At 34.3% G+C, this 23,577-nt stretch overlaps 1 protein-coding gene across 1 annotated transcript in view; it reads left to right on the top strand.

The window, feature by feature from the left end:
* CNTLN (centlein) overlaps positions 1-23,577 on the top strand; it is a 307,559-nt gene that overhangs the window by 103,317 nt on the left and 180,665 nt on the right. The window contains 2 exon segments of the mRNA XM_036021559.1: positions 6,338-6,500; positions 13,906-14,100. Coding sequence (XP_035877452.1) covers positions 6,338-6,500; positions 13,906-14,100 — 358 coding nt within the window.

The following is a 23,577-nucleotide window of genomic DNA, read 5'->3' as shown; positions in this document are numbered from 1 at the left end:
TTTTGATGTGTTATGATTTGGTGGGTAAAGTGTTCATAGTTCTTTCATTTTTACTGTGGTTGTGCTTTTTATTTTTCTGTGTAGATCTTTGTCTTGAATTCTAATTCCTCTGAAATTAATATTGCTATTCTTTATTGTTTACATTTATATAACAAATAAAATGAATACCTAATTTTAATATAATGATACGTGAATTATAAAAAATACATAGAGTACAGAAAAGTACAAAAAAGACAGAGGAAAAATCACACAAAATAATACCCTTAAAATTTTGTGAGAATCAATGTAGATTTTTAAAATCCATATTTATAGATTGAAGATTAGATAGAAGTTTTCAGACTAAAGAGACTGGGTTGAACATGTTCTTTCAATAGTAGTAACTTAAGTTTTGTGATGTAATGGAGGAATGACACTGATGTGAAATTAAGAGAATTAATTAAATCTCAGCTGTTTCTTCTCCATGAAAATCATTACCTTTTTATCTCTATAAAGAAAAATAAGAAAGAAAGAAATGAGAAACTGGTGTTTGATATCATTATGCTGTTGTTTAAAAACTACATTTTATCTTTAGTTGGTTTTGACACCTTGCTATATATACTTTGGAAATGAGGATATACATGCAAACATTTTAACTATTTCTCATCTTGTGTCTCAAGATTTATAAAATGTATCTCCTTTTGCATAATCACAGTGTTCAAAAATGTTTAAATCTGGTTTTATATATTGTTAAAGTGCTCATAACTACACTTTTTACTCCTGATGTATTCGTTCCTGTACTTTAATTCATCTCAAAGGCCCACTTTTACCAGGGTCTTCCCTTTGCTAGAGTACACTTTCTCCCACATTGGCATATTTAACTATGTGACTTATTTTGGCCTATGGAACCAAAGTGAAAGTGACATATGCCACATCCTATTTTAAAAATCATCGTTTTGATTTGCCTTTGCTTTTTGCCCTCTAGTATGGCTTTTTCTTAATGCCAGTAGAGTGGCTTCTTCTTAATACAGTTAATTGCTCTATTTTGGGTCTTAGAAAACAGGAAATCCACACATAATGTGAGCAGGCAATAAATCTTTGTATAAGCGATGAAGATTTTTTTAAACTTTAGAATAACTTAGAGAAACTGTCTGAAACCCATTGTCTTATTTATCAAATTTGACCTCTAAAGAGAGCTAAGTGCCTATCAGTAAATTAGTGGATTTAAAAAAACCATGGTACATTTACACAATGGAATACTATGCAGCAGAAAGAAGGAAGGAGCTCCTACACTTCACAACAACATGGATGGGTCTGGAGAGCATTATGCTAAGTGAAATAAGCCAGGCAGTGAAAGACAAATTCCATATGATCTCACCTATAAGTGGAACCTAATCAACAAAACAAACAAGCAAGCAAAATATAACCAGAGTCACTGAAATACAGAACAAACTGATAGTAATTAGAGGGGACTAGGAGAGAGGGATAATGGGAGAAAATAGGGGAAAAGTTGTCAAGGAACATGTATAAAGGACACATGGACAAAGCCAAAGGGGGTAGGATTGAGGGTGCGAGGCAGGGGTGGGTAGGGTGGGGTGGAGTGGTGATGGGGGAAATGGACACAAATGTACTTGAACAATAATTTTTAAAAAAGAGATTTTCCTAATTTGTCGCATCATTCATTCAATTCCTCAAATAGCATTACTGTAACTGGGTCATTGGATTTATCTTTCAGCAATACAATATTTTTTAACAAAACTTAAGATTCTTCTTGAGGTGGGAAGAAATGTTGTTCATTCTCGGTATCCTCTCAGCTCAACCCACACTTTCCCTATATTCCTTTTTCAAGTTGGTCTAGAGGAAATTCTCAAGTTTGAACCTACCAATTAAAATTGTTTTCCATAACATTCATTTTACTTATAACTGCTCTTATTATGAATTTTAATGCTGTTATTACATCTTCCCTTTTGACAGTTCTTCATGTTATCCTTTTTATTTCATCTATTTAACGTCTGTCTTACCCCATATAATCTAGAAAACAGAGCCTGAGTGAAGGACTATGTACTGATTACTTATTTGGGGCATTCAGTTTCAAGGCAAAACACAGTGAGCAAAGAAGAATCTGAGGCAAGGAAGCATAAAAAAAAAAAACAACAATGAGGTACAAAATAGACAGGGGGAGGTTAAGAACAGTATAGGAAATAGAGAAGCCAAAGAACTTACATGTACAACTCATAGACATAAACTAAGGGAAGGGATGCTGGTGGGAGTGGGGTGCAGGGCAGAGGGGAATAAAGGGGAGAAAACAATGGGACAACTGTAATAGCATAATCAATAAAATATACTTCAAAGAAAAACAAACATGCTTAACTCCAACTTTATAATAGAAATCACACTGAGAAATAAAGTAGTGAGTTCTTCTGTAAAGTCCAAAAAAACCCCCCAAACAGCAATTCAAGAAAATGTTTTACTGTGAACCATGAAGAGACAGCACATGCACTGAATTAGCTAGCCAGGTTGTTTTTGAGCTATTGCAGTCCATCAGATGGAAAAAGAAAAAAGAAATGTCTGGTTTGTCTTCCATTGGTCAAAATATACTGCTTACCATGACTGTGTGTTAACATTTTATCCTAATCTGGAAGTGGTACAAGGAGACAAAGGTGCTAGACATGCAGGTGGTTGACCTTGAGTAATGGCACCACATAAACTGTATGAATTTCATAGGCTGAAATGGTTAATAGGCTGAGGTACAGCTAAAGACTATGAACCTAAAGGCAAGTGAGGCTGAATCTGAAAAGTCACATGAGATGTGTCTAATACAAAAACAAATATGCAGTAAGGGAATGAAATTATTTTAGGTGCTCTGTTTATAGCAGTAAATAAAAATGTTTCTGACTTGACAGAGATTTTATTGAGATTATCTTCACATCTTGGCCTTCTATGAGTAAATTCAGAGAGGCGCAATGTATTTTTTTCCATACTTTTTCTAAACCTAATTCCTTAAGTAACTCCTGCTCAGAGGTATTCATTTCCTTTGAGTATGCACAATAAAATTCATTTTTTCTTAATTCTAAGTACATCCCTTTAAAAAGAGCCCTGCTAGTTTTTCTTTACTCATTTCAAATGAGGCAAAAATGCAAAATGTAGGCAAATTCAGTGTTTTCCCATGGTCCAGATGTGTGAGTTTTGTATGCCTTGTTACTTATTTTGATACTGATTATGTTATGAGTTTTATACTTGCAACATTGGTGTACAGCCTATCACATCTGCTTTTCAGAGAATGGTGTGGGGAGACACAGATTAAAGAATATATCTATATAGCATAAGATTACGCTTCCATTGCACTTAGACTATGTATGTCCAGAAGACAGCATGAGATGTCAAGAATATGCCCTTTTCTTAGTTGATTTTTAATGTTCTGGTGCCTTACATCATGTACACCTTGATACTGTTGTGTTTCTTCTCATTAAAGATACATATATTTTGTTCTACATGACCCTTAAATGCAAGCCAGCTACTGATGATGATCCTCTCTTTAAGAAATAACAAATGTTTCCTAGCATTGGAGGAGATATAAATTTGCTGTGTTTTATGTTGTATTGAAATATATGTTTTTTTCCCTTGGGTTAGGTATTAAACAAATGCTTTTTTAAAATTTTATTAAATTTGTTGGGCTGACATTGATGAATAAAATTACACAGGTTTCAACATCAGCTGTATGTGGCATTGTTCACCACCCAACATCAAGCCTTCTTTTGTCACCATATATTTCACTCCCCTTTAACCTTTTCTATCTCTTCTCATCCCCCTTTTCCTGCAGTAACCAGTGTACTGTTGTCTCTGTGTATAAGTTTTTGTTTGTCTTGTTTATTTGTTGATTTCAGTTTTATATTCCACATATGAGTGAAATCATATAGTTGTGACTCTTTCCATCTGACTTATTTTGCTTATCATGATAGTCTCAAGACCCATCGATATTTTCACAAATACCAGCATGTATGTCAAAAAGATTATGTTTTTATCTCCATTTGCCCCCTTTCTAATATAATATTTACTTAGATCTCCTGGCTCACACATGTCTTAACTATATATTCTGATGGAATTTTGTCCTACATTCCTTGCCTATTTCCTTTGATAATTTTTACCAATGTTATTTTTGAAGAATAACACTTAGCATTTTTGAAGAATAGATTTCTAGAAGAATAACACTAAGTATTTTTGAAGAATACTTAGCAAGCATTACTATGGGTCACCTCTCCCCTCCTTTTGTGAATATTATTGTATATTCCCTAGAGGCATTGTGCCATTATTCCCTTCTTTCTCATCTCCCTAGTTTTCAAGCTGTTATCTTCTGCAAGTTTCAGTTTTTTGAATAGTTACAGATGGTAATTTAGTCTGAATGTGTCTCCCCAAAGTTCATATGTTGAAATCATAATGCTTAATTTGGTGGTATCAAGAGGTGGGGCCTTTAGGCAGTTATTGTGGACCCTGGCTCGTGGGGTCTGCAACATTGTGGATGGGATACAAGAAATTCACACACAGACTACTGAGTCCTGTGGAGAAAAAGGGACAGCATAACCACTCTCTCAAGGGGAGAGCAACTATGAGTGCCTCAGCAACTCTCTCAAGCAGAGAGTGCGCCGACCCTTGCCTGGACAGGCTTTTATTGGTTTCCAGCTGCATTACATCAAAGAAGGTTCTCATTATTTCTAGATTTAGTTAAGTGATTACTTCTTACACATAACAAAGAAGGAGAAAAAGTTACAAATGCAAGGGAATGATAAAAATGATTGATTGGGTTACCTTTTGTCCTTGGGATGTCTTAGCACAGACTTTAGGGAGTTGCTTCAGAGATATACATTAAACATCCTCAGTCTTAACTCAGGGTGAGAGAGTTTTAGCAAAAGCAAGCCTCATAGCAGTCTTTGTACAATGCAGGCCTGCTTTCCCATGGGAAAGCCGATCTACACACCTGGCTCCTGTGTGGCACCTTGTATTGATTGGTTTTCTGGATCAATACTGGGCTACATTCACCATTGCCATGCTGATCAGTTCCCTATAGGCAGTGTGTAGGTCCTAAGGGTAGAGTCCTCATGAATGGTATTAATGTTCTTAAGAGTCCTGTCTGGGCTGCCTGCCAAGTGCTTTCCACCATGTGAAGATACAAGAAATTCATGACCCCGAAGAGGGACCACTTGACCCTCTAACTTCCAGACTACAAATCTATGAGAAATAAATGTATGTTGCTTGTAGACACAGTCTCTGATATTTTCTTATAGCAGCTGGAAATGACTAGGGCAGATGGTCTGTGTACATGTTTCTGTGTGGGTATAGGGGTTATTGTGTTAGGAGGACATTAATATACAAAATCTCTATAAAGTAAAGCTCATTTCTCCCATATAAATATTTATCCATCTTTAAAAACTGCATATCTCTTTCGTTCCTTCTTTCTTTTAAGATTCATCTTACATGAATGAATCACCATGTTGAGGTTATATGTAAAGTTTCCACTAAAAAATAGTCTCCAAAATATATACCATGAAGTGTTTTCTTGTAAAATATATATTTATATATTTTTTTCTCTTCAAATTGAATATGCAATTTTTTTATTTTTGCATGACATGTATCACACAGGATTCACTACTATAGGAATCTAGAAATCTCATTCACAGAGGTGTGGTTTTCCTGGACCTTTAGTGTCATTACTACCATCACCTCTTTATTTGACCTCCTACTTGCCAATTTCACCCTTGGTGTGTTGGAGGGACTGGGCTTGCCCTGTTTTGCTTTCCTTCCTTCTTACTTTTTTGCCTTGTCATTTCCTTAAACCTAGATTAGAGGAGTCACAGGAATTTCAGGCCAGGCCTTGGGGTTACAAACTGATGGTGCTTTAAGGAACTTTGGTTTGAAAACTTCATTTATTTGCCTTTGGGACTATTTTTAATAAATTTAAAGTTATATATAATATACAGTGAAAGGTTGACTTATCCTGTATTCAGAACTCTCTGATAACTGTCATTGGCCTCAGTACTTATCAATTCTTGAAACTGAAGTGTAAGTTCATTTCAGTAAGAAGGTGGTACTATCTCCATATATTCAGGGTTTTTATTACTGTCAAGCTATAAAGGAAAATTGATAAGTATTTGGCTTTGAAAGTCATAGTAGTTCTATCAGTACATCATAGGTGTATGTGATAAATATTAAATACATTATATGTTATTTCTTTTATTAGTATTTTTGCCTGCAGTAAAAAATAATAGATGAAAAAATGGAAGATAATTTATAACCTTAGTGAACACAATTATTTAACAGAGATGATCTTTATGCATGCTTCTCTCTATTTATTGCTTGTTTTGCACAGAAAGGAGTTGCAGGAACTGCAGAACCTTTACAAACAGAATAGTGCGCATACAGCACAGCAAGCAGAGCTTATCCAGCAGCTGCAGCTTCTGAACATGGACACACAGAAAGTACTGAGAAATCAGGAAGATGTTCATACAGCAGAAAGTATATCATATCAAAAAGTATGCTTTTATTCTGTCATAAAAATGTAAATTGACATGTATGAACTTACAAAATATGTAGAATTCAATTATATTTTCAGATTTCAACATTTCTTTGTTACATGTTCCTTCAAAATTAAAAATGAAATGTGATTTGATTTGGTGATATTTAATATTTTGTGAGTTTTCTTTATGGTTGTTAAAGCCAAACATTTAAAATATAGATGTGAATTTATTCTGTAGGATATTATTTTATAAATTTGAGTTTTGAGCCCTGGCTGGTGTAGCTTAGTAGATTGAGCACAGGCTGAGAACCAAAGCATCGCAGGTTCGATCCCCAGTCAGGGTACATGCCTGGGTTGCAGGCCACGGCCCCCAGCAACCACACATTGATGTTTCTTTCTGTCTCTCCCTCTCTCTCTCTGTCTCTCCCTCTGTCTCTCTCTCTCTCCCTCCCTTCCCTCTCTAAAAATAAAAATAAAATATTAAAAAAAAATTTGAGTTTTGATATTTACTATAAAACATGTTAGGACTGTAGTCCCCTAACCAAAATGTATTTGGAGAATGGAATTAACCTTCTGTATGAGAAATTATTCATCAAGTGTGATTCTAGTTTATAACCTAACGTGGTCTTTCATTATGCAATTTGTGCATTATTTACTTGACAAATTTGCACAAATACAAATGGGTTTTTAGGATCCGTATTTAGGATCAATGATAAGGTCTTTAGAATCAATATTTTCCAAGGATTTTTCTCTCTTTATTTTGTGTTTTCTTTGAGTATTCATTTTACTTTACAGTTGTTCAAGGATTTCCTCAAGAAGGCTTACCCAGGTATTTAGGGATACTGACTGACTCAGAAGCAATTATTATAGCTAATAATTAAAATAGACACTATTATAGTTTTGTTTTAGTTCCTGTATAGGTCAATCCTGTGAAATTGATGTTATTCCTCCCTCATAATAGTTGAGGCAACCAAAGGCTTAGAGAGGATAATAGAGCAATCTGTGTTATTTTGGGATTTTTTCAATCTAAAAACATCATGAAAATTCAGTATCTATAATTAATATGAAATAAATAGCCATTAAATAAACTTTAACACATACTTTATTTATTGATTGATTTGAGAGAGAGAGAAGAAGGGAGAAAGAAAGAGAGACATTGATTTGTTTATCCACTTATTTATGCGTTTATTGGTTGATTCTTGTATGTGCCCTAACTGAGGATCAAACCCGCAACCTGCAACCTTCGCTACCTGTCTGGAGCCTAAACACATACTTTTAAATGATGCTTTGTAACCATGCTTTTCCATCTATATTATGTGTTCCCTTCAGATGTCCCTCAGGACATGAATGATAACAAGTAGAAGGGTAGAACTTATCCTCTCCATTTCAACAGAGCCAGCTCCATCTTATTTTTAAAGTGGGATTGTCCATTATGCTTTTGTTTCTTTTTTCTTTTTTTAATTTTATGCTCCTTTTATTTTACAAAGTTCTACATATACTTCCATATCCTCTCCAATGAAATCAATTTCAAAGGAAATGAAGGTTTTTGTCATTGTCTTCAGTCAACAAATATTAGAGCATGATTGTTTGATTAAATATAATGGTTTACAGTCTTCAAAATTTTTTTTAAACTTTGCTTTCTAATTTTTTTATTCTTATTTATTCTATTACAGTTATCCCAATTTTTTCCCCTTTGCCCTCCTCTGCCCAGCACCTCCTGACAATCAACCCATGTCCATGGGTCATTGATTAACATGTTATTTGACTAATCCCTTCCTGTTCTTTCTACCATTCCTTCCTCCCCCATCCCCTCTGGCAGCTGCCTGGCTGTTCAGTGTGTCCAGGTCTCCTGTTCTGTTTTTCTCTTTAGTTTATTTTGTTCATTAGATTCCTCTTATAGTGAGATCATATGGTATTTGTCTTTCACTGACTGGTTTGTTTCACTTAGCGTAATAGTCTACAACTCCATCCATGCTGTCGCAAAGGGTAGCTTAAGTGCCCATCAATAGATAGATAGATGGCTTAAAAAACTGTGGGACATTAACACAGTGGAATACTACGCATCAGAAAGAAAGAAGAAACAATTCGTACCTTTGTGCTTTTGTTTTTAAACCAGTCTCTATTGATAAAATGACTTGAAAAATTGGGCCTTATTAGAAACTTTAATTTTTTCTCTTTTTTACTTGTACATCGAACTCAAACATTTCTTTCTTAGTTTTTGCTTAATGTCCCCATACCCACGGCAGTTTATATTCAAATATAGTCTTGTTACCATTCTCTGTGAAAACAGCCCCAATCATTATTCTTCAGCCACTGATTGCATGGATTTGCTTTTTTTTTATCCTGTAACATTGCAATTTTTAACTTTTTGACCTGCAGATTTTTCATTAGACTTGTTTTCATTTTCCTAGAAAATGTTTTAGTTTTGGAGTTCAGGATTTTTGAATTTGGGAATGATCACACTACTTTATTTGTCATAAATAAACAGTATGCTACTGTTCAGACTTCCAGTGTTCATTTATATTAAATTATTCATTCTCTTGCTAGAGCATTTTACTTAATACTTCTCTTTCTTCCTGTTACACATGTATTTTTCTAAAATTTTCCCAATAAAATTGAATAATCTAATAGTTCATTCAATGAGATAAATTATTTACTTTAAAATTAAGATATTTAAATATATTTTCACATAAATTAATTTTATTTTTTCTAAATAGTAATTGTGACCTAACTGTAAGACTCAGGTGAAAAAATAACTAAAATATTATATTCATAGTTTACCTCCAATTCTTCCAAAGCTTATTTCTTTAAGAGTTAGGTATTATTAATTTATTGTTTATAATAAATGTAGTTTCTGGTCCTCTCTTTCTCTCAATTCTTTTATTGTCTTCACTTTATTGTTTTTGCTTCTCCCATTTCTCCTTCTTTTTCCAATTTATTAAGTTGGTTTATATCATAGCATCTATTTTACTATCTGAAGAGAGTAAAAAAAACAACAGTTGCCCACAAAGATAGGATGAGGGTATGAGGAGGGGAGACAAAGGTGAAGAGAGAAAACTAAGAAGAATTTTGAGCATAGGATAGAAGTGTGTCATATTTTTCCAAAGATCTCTATAACAAATCATTAGTTTTATAAGAGATAGTACCTAAAAAGTAATGTTGAGGACTTCTCTGGAAGAAAAACACCCAAGTGAAATCTAGTTAAGCTAGTGCGTTTTCTCTGTGAATATGTAGCCATTTATTTAAGTTCTAATCATTTTTCTACCTTTGCACATCATTTATATACATGGGTATGATTTAAATAAAGATGGGAATTGTATCAGTATTTATAATTTCCAGACCACCTGTTTATTCTATTTAATGATAATTACATGACATGAACTAATATCAATCCAGAAAAATAAGGAGTTAGGTTATACATACTTTTAGTTTAAACTGCATATTAAATCTGAATTTTTCCTTCTTATTTTTCTACTATGAGCAGGTCTACATTTCACCTGAAGAATTTATTGTGTCAATCAGAGTAGCAACTAGTATACTTGCACACTATTTATGGAAAATATATTCTTTAAACAAATTAGTCATTGGGTCACAGAGCATATGTTTTTATTTTTAAGGTAAATAAAATATCTTGTTCCACCACACTAATGAAAATATGGGTGAAAAACTTCTGTAGTCTCAACCCCTGAAAATGAAAGGACTAGGGTCCTGTCTCTGGAGATAACGTGCTTTCTGTTTCTTGGAGATCCTTTTACTTCTTTTCAACAAAAGATAGCATGAAGAATAGTAGCATAATAAGTTACTCATGTATTATAAGATGATACTTTTAAAGTATATAGGGGAATATATGGTTAAATATTTGCATGGGCCAGAATCTTGCAAAAGACTATGATCCACTTCATTTTTTTCTGACTGTTAAAGAAATTGTAGAGAAAACAGCCTTTTTGAAAACTGCTATAATCAATTGTGATTGCTAATAGGGAAAAACTTAAGTCAAGATGCCTAAACCAGTGCAGGTGAATGAATTAGTTATATTACCTAATTTACTCAATTGAGAACTTTTTTTTTACTTATTCTACTATTATTAATGAGATGAAAATAAGATGGTATTTAAGTAGGGGACTGAAACACACTAAACCTTTGCATACTTGCAAGATCTCCTGGAGAAATATTCTGTTATCCTAAAGCTTTATCACCACAGAGTACTTAGAAATAAAAATAATCTTAACCTCCTTGAAGGCAGTTTTAGCCAACTTTACTGGTAGGCTGGCCCTAGAATTAGAAATGGCTAAAGGCTATCTTTGTGTCCTTTACTCTAAGTTCACAACTAAGTGGTCTTATTAAATAAGTGAAGGCCAACCAGCTATCAAAAAAAATATGCAAGTAGGATGTGTACATTGGAATATGAAAAAGGGATAGGATAGGCTTTGTTCCAGTTCCTGGAGCAGGGCTAGTCTAGATCACCTGTTCCAGGCTTTCTCAGTTCTTTTTTATCTGTTGCTTGGAAGCATGGATATTTTTCAGAGAAAGACAGTTTGCCTCAGTGTCTAGAGTTGCCCACCCAGTCGTATCAGATCAAGTCAGGGCAACTTCTGAATAAGAAGGAGTACAATCACATAAAGTATGTGGCAGAGAGAGCCAAGTAGAGAACACAAGGAGATTGCTGTTCGTCTTCATTTGTATTGAAACAAAGCAGAAGGGAGAGGAGAAGAGACAAAGAAGAGATACTAAGATAGAGCCTTCTGGGTCAAAAGGCAGTTCCATTTTTAGTTTTCTAAGGAAATTCCATACTTTTTTCCACAGTGGCTGCACCAGTGTGCATTCCCACCAAAAGTGCACTAGGGTTCCCTTTTCTCCGCATCCTCTCCAACACTTGTTTGTTGATTTGTTTATGATGGCCACAGTGTGAGGTAGTATCTCATTGTGGTTTTAATTTGCATCTCTCTGATGGCTAGTGATTGGCTGGGGTAAGGGGGGAGTGGTGGGGCGAAAATGCAGACAACTGTAATTGAACAACAATAAAGTAATTTATGGGAAAAAATAGCCTTTTTCCGTAAGTGATTAGACACAGAGCATTATATCTGAAGGAAGATCCTAAGACATGACACTCAAAAGAAAAGTACACAGTACACTTGGCACTGAAGGCAGTAAATTGATCCTCAGTCCTGACCACACACTATCAGTGTGCTTGCACCTTGGGCAATGGGAGGGAAATTAGGAGTTTGCTGACACTTACCAATGTTCATGAGATGCTCACATATTAAAAATCTGTGCACTATTTTTAAAGTTTTATTACTGATGTATAATTTGAAATATGTAAATTCTTTAGTAATATTGTTTTCCATCATTTTCCCCTAAAGAGATTAATTTGTGCCGACTGGGTAAAATTGGTTAGTCCTAATAAGCATACAAATAAGAGAAAGTGGTTAAATAACCTTTAAACTGAATGTTTGTATGCTATTGGGCAAACCTTCACTCATCATAGCTTCCAATCTTTCTAGTCAGCTTTGATCTGTTTCCAGATTTTGCTTTTTTCTTTTCTGCCCTGAACTCATCATGAAAGCAGCAAGATAGCATAGGTAGGTCACCATAGGGCCAGCTCTGATCCCTTCATTGTTCTTCAAAGCTGTCAGGTTCCTACTCTCTCTTCCCTCCTAGAGTATCATGGTATCAGCCGTGGAAAGGACATTGGACATACTCCTTGGTGTAAAGGTAATTGGAAAGGAAAGCACAAATTTTTGTCCTGAAATTCTTTATAAGCCATATACACAAGTTTATTAATATTGCTTAGACTTTGGTTGTAAAGAGAAATGGATTATTTAAAGTGTCTACAATAATATAGAGGCATAATCCCTTATAGAAAGTTAAAAAGTATCCTGAGCTAATTAGATGTCAGAGGAATGGTTTGGAGAGTCTTGTTTTTATGGTGAAATATATGTTGGAGAAAAAGCTGATGGAAAGAGACTTCACAAGCCTTTTTTAAATTTTAAACTTTTAGAAATTAAAGTATAGCATACATACAGAAAAGTACTCTGTCATCTTTTGTGTAGTTAGGTTTCTTCCCATAAAGCAAGGCCCAGTAATAGAAGATTCTCTCCATCCATCTAAGAACCTACTAAATTGACTACATAATTTTGAGATTCTCTCATTTGGGATTTTACTTTTGTTATAAAATCTTACTGTTAGCCATGTACATAGGGATCTCATATATATATATGTGTGTGTATGTATATATATATATATATATATATATATATATATAATAACACAAATTTCAGCAACATGAATCTTAGTTCTTAGATCACTTTCCTTGTCTCATCAGCAAATACACATATGGATTCTTTATGTAAATCAGTTAACAAAATGAATTATGCCTCATTAAATCACAATCAAAAGTTAAGATTTTTCATCAGAAATACATTTATGAATATTGGAGGCATACCATTGTTAACCATATTTGATTCTCTGTATGATACCACTTATGTACCATATGCTGTCTCACAGTTTTAATAAACTCTAGTTTTAAATTTGTTTAATGCATGTTGCTTTGAGCTAAGAAAAATTAGTAATCTCTAATGCCTTTAGAACATTACTTCTATTTTAATCACACTCTGTTCAGAGTCGTAAATGATTCCCTGTTGTCTATAGGAACAAGTCCATCCTCCTTAACCTGGCACTCAGGTGTCATTATGTTCCATTCATAGTCATATTGCCTGACTTTGTCTCTCTTATTATTCCTTCTGCCCCTCTTCCCCTCCTTAAGCAGTAAATGCTAATTTACCCTAAATGGGATAATCAGTTAAGAACTGATTTTATATATACATAGATAAAATCTATATATAAATGTATATTAAATATGTAAAGTATATATTTATATAATCATAAAATGATAATATGTATATATCAGTCAAGAACAAACCTGATAAACTCTCAGTGTAAGACTCTTGTTTTTCCTCCTTTTTCAAAGTATACACATACTAAGTCCAATCAGGTTGATATATTTTATGCTCCCTTTTTGGCCTTTCCTATCACTGTATAATTTTTTTCACATTTTTGCCACTTTTAGAATGACTTTTTATTTTTATTCAGTTTCTATAATACCACCATGGCTCAGTTCAAATCCTTTTTTTTTAAGGAGACCTCCAAGGTTAATACGGCACATTTTCCTATATCATGCTGGCCAATAATACATACTGCTTTTTAAAATATCAGTTGTGTTTTTATGTTGATATTTGATATTGTTTAGTTTTCTGTGTTTATATCTTGTTTTCCCTCTTAGACTGTTAAAATAACTTGAGTGCCAAGGACTATGTCATATATAATCCTGATATATATGTACACGTGTGTATATATTGTATATATACACAGATGTAACTATTTTAATTGATTATTAATAGATTTGAATGTATTTTTTGAAACAGCTTTACAATGAGTTACATATTTGTTTTGAAACCACAAAATCAAGTGAAGCTATGCTCCGGCAAAGTGTTGTTAGTCTTCAGGATCAGCTATCTCAAAAAGAGCAAGAAAATGCTAAATTAAAAGAAAAGCTTCAGGAATCACAAAGAGCACCATATCCTTTACCTCAAGAAAGTGACTCAGACCACTCGGAGCAGGTGAGAGATGTTTTCTAGAAACATTGCCCTTTGCAATATCATATTAAATCCTCTCCTACAATTGACTAAAACATATAATTTTGCAAGTATTAGAGTATAAATTGTGGCAGATAGTTTTATGCTGTGCTATTTTTACACTCTTTGGATACATGAATATGGATACATGAATATACACAATATAGATTCATAGAGAAATGAATGTAGAAATACAGGTTATGTCTGGTATAATTATTACCATAAACTGTTTCTGATGAAACAGTTTGCTGATTTACACTAATGAAGAGAAAATGAATTGGTCATGTCCATTTTGAGACCTTTTAACTGGATGAGGTAATAGCATGGGAAGAGTACTGAATAGGAAGTCTCATAAAGTGCTTTTTATAATGCCTGGTGTAGGGTACCTAATACCTTTTAAGGCCTGATTCTGCCACTATCTTGATGTGTGATTTTGACGGTTCAGTTGAACTTTCTATCTGTATACTGTGCTATTAAGTGAGGTACTATAAATGTGTATATAAATACGCAGGTTTAAGATTCAAATAAACTTGGGATTAAATTACAACTCTGTGAGCTTTGTGAACTTGAACAGATTACTTTAACCCTTTTAGCCAAAGTTTGTTCACAAATAAATGTTGATATTAATGGTATCTGTGTTGCAGTTGTTAAGGATTAATAATGATTTAATAATGTACATTAAATGTAGAGCCTGGCATATAGCAAATATTCATTGGTGCTTCTTTTTAGATAATATTTAAGGTAAGTGTCAGCTTTAAATATATATTGTAAAAAAATCTTATTTCTAGAAATTTATTTTAAGTGTTTTTGTCATTCAGTATTCCTTTAAATTTTAGTACTTATTAATTCAGTTCAGAAATGGAATTAACACAAATTGGTAATTGTGTGATTAAATGTTTATTGTGATTGAAGAATACTAATTTTTGAACCTACCATATTTTGTCTTGCTAACTAACAGTTCAACCTTAACACAATTCTTAACTTTATATTTTATTATATTGCATTTTTTGCACATCAAGTTAATAGAATTTCATTAATCAGAAAAATTGTATCATGATACAATATTATGCTACATGCATAGGCCTATTTTATTCATTTAATTAATTTGTTTGTTTATTATAGTAAACACCCTTGGTTCCACCAACTAACCCAAGGACCATAATATTACTAATATCTTACATTCACCTTTATGTTCCTTTATCTGGTACTCTGATTCTCTCTGCAGACATCACTATAAAACTGCTTATTATTTTGATGATTTTTAAAAGTTTTAGCACATATATTTATGAGGAAATAGCATATTGTTTAGTATTGTTATTTATAAAAGTGTTACCTTGGAGTTTGGCAGTTTTGGCTCATTACATTACTAAGACTCATCTATGTTATTTGGCATAACTGATAATTTATTTTTATGATTTAAAATATTGATGTGCTTATATCATAACCATTGTACATTTATTTGTACATGAATATTTTGATTATTTCCAGATTTGGGCTGTAATGAATAATGCTGCAATTGATATTTTTGTACACACATGATTCTTGATACACATGTACAAACATTTTTGTGGAAAAATATCTAGGAATGAAAAGTGTAGGTTTAGAATGTGAAAAGTTACTTTCACGAAATACTGATAACTTGTTTTTCAAAGTGATTTTCATTAGTTTTACTCTCACCAACAGTATTTAAGAGATATGGTTGATTCTCATCGTCCTCAATACTTGGAATTGTCAGACTTCTTAGTTTGTTACAATTGTTTTGTATGAAGTAATTTTATTTTGATCTTCATGTACATATCACTGATCAAACATATCTTCGAATGATTACTAGCCAAATGTGTACTTTCCTGTGCAAAATGTCTATGTATGTCTTTTAAATCTTACATTGGATTTAAAAAATTGATTTGAAAAAGTTTTTATGTGTTCTTGAAATTAATTTCTAGTGTGTTTAAGTGTGTGGCATATATCTTGATTTATTGTGTGTCTTTTCATTAAGGTGCCATTTGATGAACAGAAATTCTTAATTTTAATTTAGACAAATTAATCTTTTATAGTTAGTGTTTGATCTCATTAAAAATCTTTCTCTGCTCCAAAGACAGAAATAGTTGCACCTCTGTTTTGCTCAAAGAGTTTTAAAGTTTTGCTTGTATCATTTGTATTAATAATTTAGTCAGAATTGTCTTTTGCCTATACTATAAGGTGAGGACCCATTTTTAATTGATTTTTCCCTAAATAATAACCAGTTTTTCCAGTTCAGCCTGTTGAATGATCCCCCTTTTTCTAGTTTAGTGCTAGGCTACTTCTCTCATATATCCTCGTTCAGTTTGTGAATTTCTTTCAAGATTCTGTATTGTTTGTGTACCTCTGCAATGTTATATTGTCTTAATTAGTATAGCTTCAGAAGTCTGTATTTGGTAGTCTCCTACCTCCTTAGTGTTTCTAAACTCCCTTGACAATGTTGGGACTTAGCACTTAAATGTAACTTTTAGGGTAATTTATAAAGTTTCCTGAAAAAAAAAGCTTGATATTTTTTATAAACTGTTTACTGAAGTGTAATATATAAATAAAGTGTACAGACCTTAAGTGTGTAACTCAGTGACATTTCACAAAGTGAACATCTCTGTATAAATACCACAGGTCAAGATACAGCATATTATAAGTGTCCAATAAAATTCCCTAATGTTCCTGATTATTAGCTACTCCCACAAAGGTAACCATTATTTTGACTTCTGTTATTGATTTCTTTTGCCTATTTTTGAAACTCACAGTATTTCACCTTTAAACATTGTGTTTGCTTTTTTGTTTTTTTGTAAATACACTTTATCACATTAAAGAAGTTCCCATCTATTATTTTTTTCTCAGTTTACTACATGCTTTCTTTTTTATTGAATTTATTGGGGTGACACTGGTTAATAAAATTATACAGGTTTCAGGTATATAGTTCTACAATACATCATCTACAATACATATACCAGGAGTAAGTTAGAGGAATAGTGCTGGAGAGGATTGTGGTTGACCCATGGATGTGTGTTAAGTTGGAATTGTGACCCTAAAGCTGTATAGCTTTTAAGATGTGCAAGTAACCCTCTTTGAGAGAGCCTGGGAGTTGGGTATTTCTGATTGCTGCCTCAGCACTGAACTGTAGGGGGATAGCTAGTTAAGAACTGGGTTTTTTCATTTGTTTGTTTGCTACAATCCTGTTGGACCTATGAATGCAAGCTTTGCTGGCTATCAGAGCCAAATGATCAAAGGGTGTGTCCCCTGGTCTGTAGACACAAAAACTGGGATGTCAGACCTGTCTACAATCTCCTTTTAGGGAAATACTGGTAACCTGGTATTGGGTAGAGGGACAGTGTGAGGATTGTGCCTACTTGCCTGTGCTGGTGACTTGTACTCGTGCAGCTACAGAAGGCCAAACCAGTTGTGGGTGTGGGTCTTGTGTCCCAGTGTAGTCAAAGTCAGGCAAGAAAGTTAGTATATGGAACAGAGGCCCCAGGCTCTACCCTTCCTTTTTAATTCTAGGTTAGGGCATTGCAGATGTGACTTGTTGCTAGACACTTACTCCCCTGCTGCCTACCCTTCTGGATTGGAGCATTGTGGATGTGACTTGTGGCTATAAACCTGTCCCCCCTCCTTGCCACCCTCCCAATTTCCTGGGGTAAGAAATAATTGGCACAAATAGTAAAACATTCTCAGCCAGAGATGACAGCCATGTTGACTCACATCGTGGTTTTGAAGCTGCTCCACCCTCTAGCTCGTCACCATCTGGAGAGAAAGGACTGAGAGGAGCTGTGACCACCCTGAGCATGAGAGACCACGAACCACCTTCACTTCCTCCCCTTGCCCATAACATTGATAAGAACATCCTCTCTGATCTTTTTGGAGCAACTTACTTTCTGAGTTTGCCCACACTCCCCTTTTTCTTGATTGTGTACTGTCACATGAATAAATCTATGTGCTTTGATGAATCTCTCTAACTTGGTCTTGAATTCTTTCTTGTGAGGTGACATGAAGCTGGACAAAGCCAGTGAGTTGAGGCCTCCCTTGACCTTCATGTAAGCCCTCCACCATCAAAAAAGGGACTTAGACAATTTTGTGTCTTACACTTGTGCAGCTACAAAGACCTTAGATGTCTCTGGCATGGTCCTAGGTTTTAGCAGGAAAGGTGATAGTGTGCAGAGGGAGACGGGAGAGATTCAGGCTATTGCTCAAACTTGTGAGGCAAAGCCATGTCAGATCTCCAGGGGTTCCTTGGTGGCTTTGGTAACTATTGGCTTCATCAGTGGTGAATGCTTCTGAGTTTGTGTGCAAAGCAGGGCTCTGTGAACTGTCCATCACTCCTGTTGCCTGTCTGCTAATAATAGCCTCTGTTTTTCCTCTTTGTACCTAGTCAGCTTAATATTTCTCAGCTTTGCTGGTCTAGGTAGGGTAAAAGAGAAACAGGACTTTTCTGTAGTGCTCTGAGAGGTTGTAGGAGCTGGTTGGTCATCTTGTTCTTTCTTTCCTGGTGCGAGGAACTCTTTCTAGGTGGGAAGTTCCTTCATGGTGCTGAACAGTGCCAACTTAGGGGATTGGATGATGCAGGCAAAATGAAATTGTCTTCCTTATTTTCTTGTAATATTATTCTTAGGTTTTTTGTTGTTGTTGTTGTTGTTGTTGTTCCATTGTGTTGCTAAAACTAAATAGACCCTACTGGTCTCCCAGAGCTGTCCAATTGTTAATCTTGGTGGGGAAATAGGGAAGCTAGATTCTCCTATGCTACCTTCTTTTTTCCCACCACTGTTATTTCTTTTTATAATGTATTTTTGTATATAGGTTACTCATACTAATAATCAGGTTACTCTGCTGGAGTGTTAGTTTCAAGGGGCATGACAACACTTAAGCCATGAAAACATTTGTCTTTAAGCTTAGAAGTTGTGTGTATGTATATGTGTGTGTATGTATACATATGTGTGTGTGTGTGTATATATATATAAAATTTAGCCATATTTTCCCGAAACTTAGCTGAGTATGTTCCTCCTTCCTCTGTGGCATAGTTTGAATGGACTAATTCCAGGCAATGAAGACATAATAGTCAGCAATTACAGATGCCGTGTCTTTGAAATATGAATTTTAATAGACAAAAATGACAATAACTGTTGATAAGAGTAAATTTTCAAGTACAGGTTTGTTTATTTTTGTAATTAATATTATTTTTACATATTAATTTAAATAAATCTCATTTAAAATGGAATGTGATGTATATTATCTTTAGAAGGAGTGTATGTGCCCCATGAGTCTGTCACATTGATTGGCCCTTCTCAAAATCTACCTTGACTTTTTTATATCTGCACTGATTTAATTATAGAGTGCTATTTGTTGTTCTCTTGAGTATGATTATTAGATTCATTAGTGGGATAGTTAAGACAGAAATGGTTAATTATAATAAATATATACATAATTATATGCAAAGTATTTACGTGTTTTTCATAAATATTAGGTGCAAGAATGGCATATGACATACTTGATATAACTGTCAATACATTTTTTCAGGCCTGGTCATTTTAGTTTTTAGATTTAACTTTGAGCAAATTCAGGCTGAGACAATGAAGAAAAAAATTCAATAATTTTTCTATCCCAACCCTATATGACTGGACTTTGAAAATGAAGTGAGTGAATGTTAGTGAGATAATTGTTGATCATGTTTCTCTGAATAAGAATTTTTGAATAGTGAGGTGACCTTAAAATACATACATATTATGGACTGTTTATGTAATGGCTCTTGTGTTATGTAGGAAGAATGATGTAGATGGTTAAAGATAGAAATTTTGCATTGAACATTGGTGTTTTTGATATATTAAGTACATTTTCTTTAAAATTTCATGCAAAATGACATAATTATATTATTACCCAAAACTCTATTGATTGACACATCTAAACTTACTTTTAAAATACTGATATTCTCTCATGTGTTAGGCACTGTTCTTGGTGATGAAGAAATTTTAGGGAACAAAACAATGTCTTTGCACTCATGGAGCATACATTCCAGTCAGGGAGTCACTGTCAAACAAACACATGATGTGGTGATGTGTTGTGAAGAAAAATTTTGCAGTATGAGACAGAGCTTAATAGAGAAATGGTGGTGCTATTTCATGTATCGTGGTGAGAGAAAGCTATTCTGATCAAGTGACATTTAAGAAGAAAACTGGAGGAAGTGAACTATTTGTATATTTGAGGGAATGCCATTCCAAGCAGAAGGATCAATAAGAGCAAAGCTCTTTGTCTAGCAAGGAGGCCATTGTGCCTAGATCTAAGAGAGCTATGGGGAGAAGAGTGAGAGTGACCTAAGAGAGGGAGATGTGTAGGGTCAGTTTTCCTAGGGTCTTGTTGCCACCATAAGGATGCAGGCTTTAGTCTGAGTGAGATGGAAAGCCATTGGTGTGTTTTAAATAGGACAACATGGAAGCCATTGGAGTGTTTTAATAAGAAGCATGATAAGATCTAACTTAATGTTTTAAAAGGATCACTCAGGCTGTGATGCAGAAATGAGAGTATAAAAAGGCAAAGATAGTAGTAGGGAGACGAATTTAAGAGGCAATTGTAATAGTCCAGATGAAACTTACGGGTCATAGTTTGATTCTGGAAACAATTCAAAGACAGAGCCCATAAGACTTGAAGATGGCCTAGATGTGAAATGTGAGAAGGGAGGAATTAAAAACTTCACTATTTCCAGGCCCAACTACCAAGATGAATGGATTTGCCATTTTCTGAGGCAAGAAAGATTACTCTAGCATTTCTCCCAGCAAGAAGGAGGAACACACAGAAATTATATAAAGAGAAGTGGAAGCTTTTAATTAAGGAAATAGTAAGAGGAATGGAGAGAAATGGATGACTTAGTAACATGTTCTTTATTATATTGACATTATAATTGACATTTTAAGTCTTCAGGATGTAGTCCAACTAGACTCACTTCTTCATCCATCTATTCTTTTATCCATTCATCATTCATTCAGTCTTTATTCATGTATTATTCAGTTATATAGTCAACATTTATTAAATGCCTACTGTATTTTTAGGTACTTGCTTTAGTGTGAAGGGATACAAAGATGAATAAGACAGTCTGCTCCTATGAGTCTTTTAGATGGGTACATAGACAGGAAAAGAATTATTATCGAACATGCTCTAATGGGAGTATTAGCTAAGTATGAGCTTCATGAAGAGAAGCTTTGCAGGGAACAGGTTTGTGGAGAGGAGGGGTGATGTCAAAGCTTCAAAGAAAAATTGGAATGTGTCAGTTTGAAAATTATTGAGAAGTTTCTTGTTGGAGGTGAAGCATAGTCCTAAAAATGAGAAAGATTATCAAGAATAGTCTCTCAGTGCTATTCAGATTTTAATATGTATCCAAGCCAACAAGAATAGGAAACTATAAAACAGATTCTGATTCAGTAGGTCTGGCTTGGGGTCTGAGATTATGCATTTCTCTTGCATGCTTAGATGATGCTGTTATAGTTGGTCCAGGGATCAACCTTTGATTAGTAAAAGACTAAGTAGGCAAGTGAGGGGAAGTGGTAGGAAAAGTGTATTCTTTCATTTCTTATATCTGTAGATTACTTTTTTCAAACATTGTTTTCAGGACTTTTCTGTGTGTGTTTCTTGGAGGGTATATTTACAGAGTAATAGATAACATAAATTCTGAAATCTGAATCACTTATTCATGTTATCTCGAACAAGTTACTTAACTTTAGAGAAGGTAAGTCTCACTTTTGTCATTTGAAAAATGGGTTTATTATAGTAGCTACCTCATAGGAGTTTTATGGAGATTATGTGGGGCAATGAATGGTGGGCATTTAGAATAATACATGTTAGCTTTTAATATTGTATACAGAAACACTGATTATATCATGTTAGTAAATTTGAGATTGTGTTTTCCTGTAATGGTGGTGATTTGTCTTCTTTTTTTGCCCCTGATCTTACTTATAATCAGAATTATTGGTGACCTAACTTATAGCCTATGCCATAGAAAAGAGCAAAGCTAATTGGTTCATATGGGACTAAAACCTGTGACCTTTGCTTTCTTAGCACCATGCTCTTAACTAGCTGAATTCTGATTGACTGCCTGCTCTTATCTCAGAGTGATTGTTTATCTTCTCCATGCAGAGGACAGTTTCTTGCCTTGGAGAAATACTTCGCAACAGAGGACGAGAGAAACTAAGCCTTAAAATTGCTGTATTTATTTGTAAATGAGATACACTTCATGTGGGTAACAGAAGACGACAAGATTGGAGTTGTGAATTTAACCATGGGCTTGTTTATTTTTATTTCTTTTCATACTTTATTTCTTCCTTTTTGAAGTGGTAGAAAATTGGCTTTCTGTATGTTGCCTTCCTTACATTCTCACTTTTAAGAAAATTTTTATTACTAAAATATTTTAAATCTCAAAAGAATAAATGTAATGTCTGTAGACACATAAGTAGCTGTCACCAGTACTCCTGATACTACCTGTGTGCTTCACCTTGATACCATCTTCTTTTTACTTAATTTATTGGGGTGACACTGTTTAACAAAGTAATACAGTTTCAGATGCACACTTCTATAACACATCATCTGTTTATTGTATTGTGTATCACCAACCCAAGTCTCTGTCCACCATCATTAGGGGGACTCTGTCCCTCTAAATTCCCTTGCACCCTTCCTCCCTACACTGATCACCATGCTGTTGTTTGTGTCCATAATTTTTTTCTCTACTTACCTTTATTGCTCAATCTCTTTCATCCATCCCCAATAGCTATCAGACTTCTCTCTATGTATGAGTCTGTCTCTATTTTGGTTTAGCTGATTTTGTTCATTAGATTCCAATCATGAGTGAAACCATATGGTACTTGTCTTTCACTGACCAGCTTATTTCACTTAGCATAATAGTCTCCAGTTCCATCCATGCTGTTGGCAAAGAGTAGGAACCCCTTTCTTCTTTCTTTGTGCTGGATAGTATTCCATCATGTAAATGTACCACAGTTTTTTGATCCACTCATCTATGGATAGGCACTTAGGCTGTTTCTGGCACTTGGCTATTGTAAATAGCACTGCCATAAACATTGGGGTGCATAAGTACTTTTGAATTGGTGTTTCAAGATTCTTAGAGTATATTCCTAGCAATGGAATTACTGGGTCAAAAGGCAGTTCCATTTTTAGTTTTCTGAGGAAATTCCATACTGCTTTCCATAGTAGTTGCACCAGTCTGCATTCCCACCAACAGTGCAGTAAGGTTACCTTTCCACATCATCACCAGCATTTGTTGTTTGTTGATTTATTAATGATAGCCATTCTGACAGGTGTTAGGTGATAACCTGATTGTGGTTTTAATTTGTGTCTCTCTCAAGGCTAGTGATGCTGAGCATCATTTCATATGTCTCTGGGCCATCTGTATGTCTTCCTTGGAGAAGTGTCTATTCAGGTCCTTTGCCTATTTGTTAACTGGATTGTTTA

This window comes from Phyllostomus discolor, chromosome 3 (genome assembly GCF_004126475.2).
Source record: "Phyllostomus discolor isolate MPI-MPIP mPhyDis1 chromosome 3, mPhyDis1.pri.v3, whole genome shotgun sequence".
Taxonomy (NCBI): Eukaryota; Metazoa; Chordata; class Mammalia; order Chiroptera; family Phyllostomidae; genus Phyllostomus; species Phyllostomus discolor.
This window is presented reverse-complemented; position numbering and strand designations above follow the sequence as displayed.